This window comes from Aphanomyces astaci, assembly GCF_000520075.1.
Source record: "Aphanomyces astaci strain APO3 unplaced genomic scaffold supercont1.242, whole genome shotgun sequence".
Lineage (NCBI taxonomy): Eukaryota > Oomycota > Saprolegniomycetes > Saprolegniales > Verrucalvaceae > Aphanomyces > Aphanomyces astaci.
Window position 1 is genome coordinate 8,230 of NW_009798505.1, and position 1,984 is coordinate 10,213.

Genomic DNA, 1,984 nt, shown 5'->3' on the forward strand with positions numbered 1-1,984 from the left:
AGCATCTAAACTGCATATTTTGTAAACAAAACGTATGAAAATAAACTATCTAGGAACCTAAAAGCATATTTGTTTTGTTTTTCGAATATTTTTAAACGTTCCAAGACAAACATTTACTCTCTTTTACATTTCCAAGACATGTTGTATCACTGCCGATTTTACTAGCTATAGCATATACCTAAAAGTTTCCTATTAGTAAAAGGGCCCACCTTCTCCGAAACCCCGAAACCCCGAAACCCCGAAACCCCGCGTCAACGACACCCCCCATGGTTACAGTACTCGTTACCCGGAACGGGATACCCACGCCCACCCTCGTGCCGGCTACCGGCACAATACGCGCTCCGCTCCCGTCATCCTCCTCTGACCCGGATTCGGAACCCGACACGAACCGGCCCCCTGCCGCCACACCACTAACCCCACGCCAGATACGTTCCAAAATAGCTGCAGACAAATTCCTAGCCCGACAGGATCGCATCCGGGCAACTCGCGCCGCCACGAGGCCTCTCACACGCCAACCCCGCCCATCCAGGCTGCGCAACACTCACGCCAACCACACGGCAACTCCGACCCAATACCTCTCTGAGGATGACAAACCCATCCGTCCCCGACCTGCTCGCAAGCCATCCCCGCCCACTACCCCACCTCAGGCCCTGCCCTCCAAGTCTGCCCACGGCCCAGCCCCATCCACTATCACGCCAACCACACCCACCTCCACCAAGACCATACGCAGCTCCTCCACGCAAAGCTCGCTCCCCGCGGCATGGCGACGTACACAGACACCCGATAACACAACAGGACCCATGGACCTCGCGCGAGAAACTTCCCATCCCCTACCACCACAACCACTCCTTGCCAGTGCACCCAATACTGCACTCGCCACCCATCCTCCCCGTCATCATCCCACTCCTCCAGCACATCCCCTTCTTACCCAGGCCACCACTATACCGACCAGCAGTCTCACACCATCCCCTACCACTGCCTCTCCACCTCCTCCGACTACTGCCAGGATGCTACCAACCAACCGCACCGCGGACCCCACAACGCCCACGTGCACCACCCTATGGCCCACGAGTTTTCGGGCCACCTCATCAGTCCCATGTCTCACCAGAGTTTCGCGCCACCCCGGGGCACACAATCGCACAAACGTCCCACTCCCAGCAGACCCATCACCTCACCCATCACCAGGACCATCCGGCACCGTTCAGCGACAAATTCCGCCGGACCAAGCCTTGAGCCTTCTCCACCATGGGCACACTGCACAACCAAGCACACCTCCCATGCACCCACGCTCGGCCACGCCTCCCTCTAGCCCACCACCATCCCCGGGCACCTGGACATTACCACACCCACAACCCACCGGACCAACGGCACCCTCGGTACAAGATTCGGACCAGCAACCCACCCCACTGGGACAGGCCTCTGTCCAGCCAATGGAAACCATAGGACAGGCCGCGTACCGGGCCACCTCATCCACCAGGTCCGTTACCCACCCCGCTACCAAACGCCCACACTCCGAAGTCGATCCAGACCTGAACCTCGCTCACCCCTCCTTCACGATACCACCGTCCAAACGCCACCAAGCTATGCTCTACCCGCCTACCCCGTCCTACCAGCCCTGTCCACCCGACCCTACACAGCACACGCAGGACTCCACCGACCCACCCTCACACGAGGAAGACCTTGACGAATATGATGCCAACACTGCCCTCCAATTCCCAGGCCTACGCAACCTCTGCGATGAAGGACAACCGATCCTATACCGCACAATGACCATGTACTGGGAACGCGAGGCACACCTCTTCCAAGGGTTTACTCCCGCGGAGATTACGGATATCGAGCAACACTTCTCCGAGACCATGGTTAGGATCCAGTTCTCTATCAATCCGTCGCTCCAACAGCCTGACAACCCACTCAGCATCGTCAACTTCAGGAAAGAAATCGAGACAATCTGCGAGGAACGATTCGGGCTCACCTTCCACGGCGG

The 1,984-nt window shown here is 57.9% G+C and overlaps 1 protein-coding gene across 1 annotated transcript in view; it reads left to right on the forward strand.

Moving 5' to 3' along the window:
• Positions 1 to 266: 266 nt before the first annotated feature.
• Positions 267 to 1,984, forward strand: part of H257_18858 (hypothetical protein) — a gene marked incomplete at both ends in the record, with an annotated part of 6,552 nt that continues 4,834 nt past the window's right edge. Inside the window, one exon of the mRNA XM_009847989.1 lies at positions 267 to 1,870. Within this exon, the coding sequence (XP_009846291.1) occupies positions 267 to 1,870 (1,604 nt within the window). The remainder of the gene's footprint in view (positions 1,871 to 1,984) is intronic.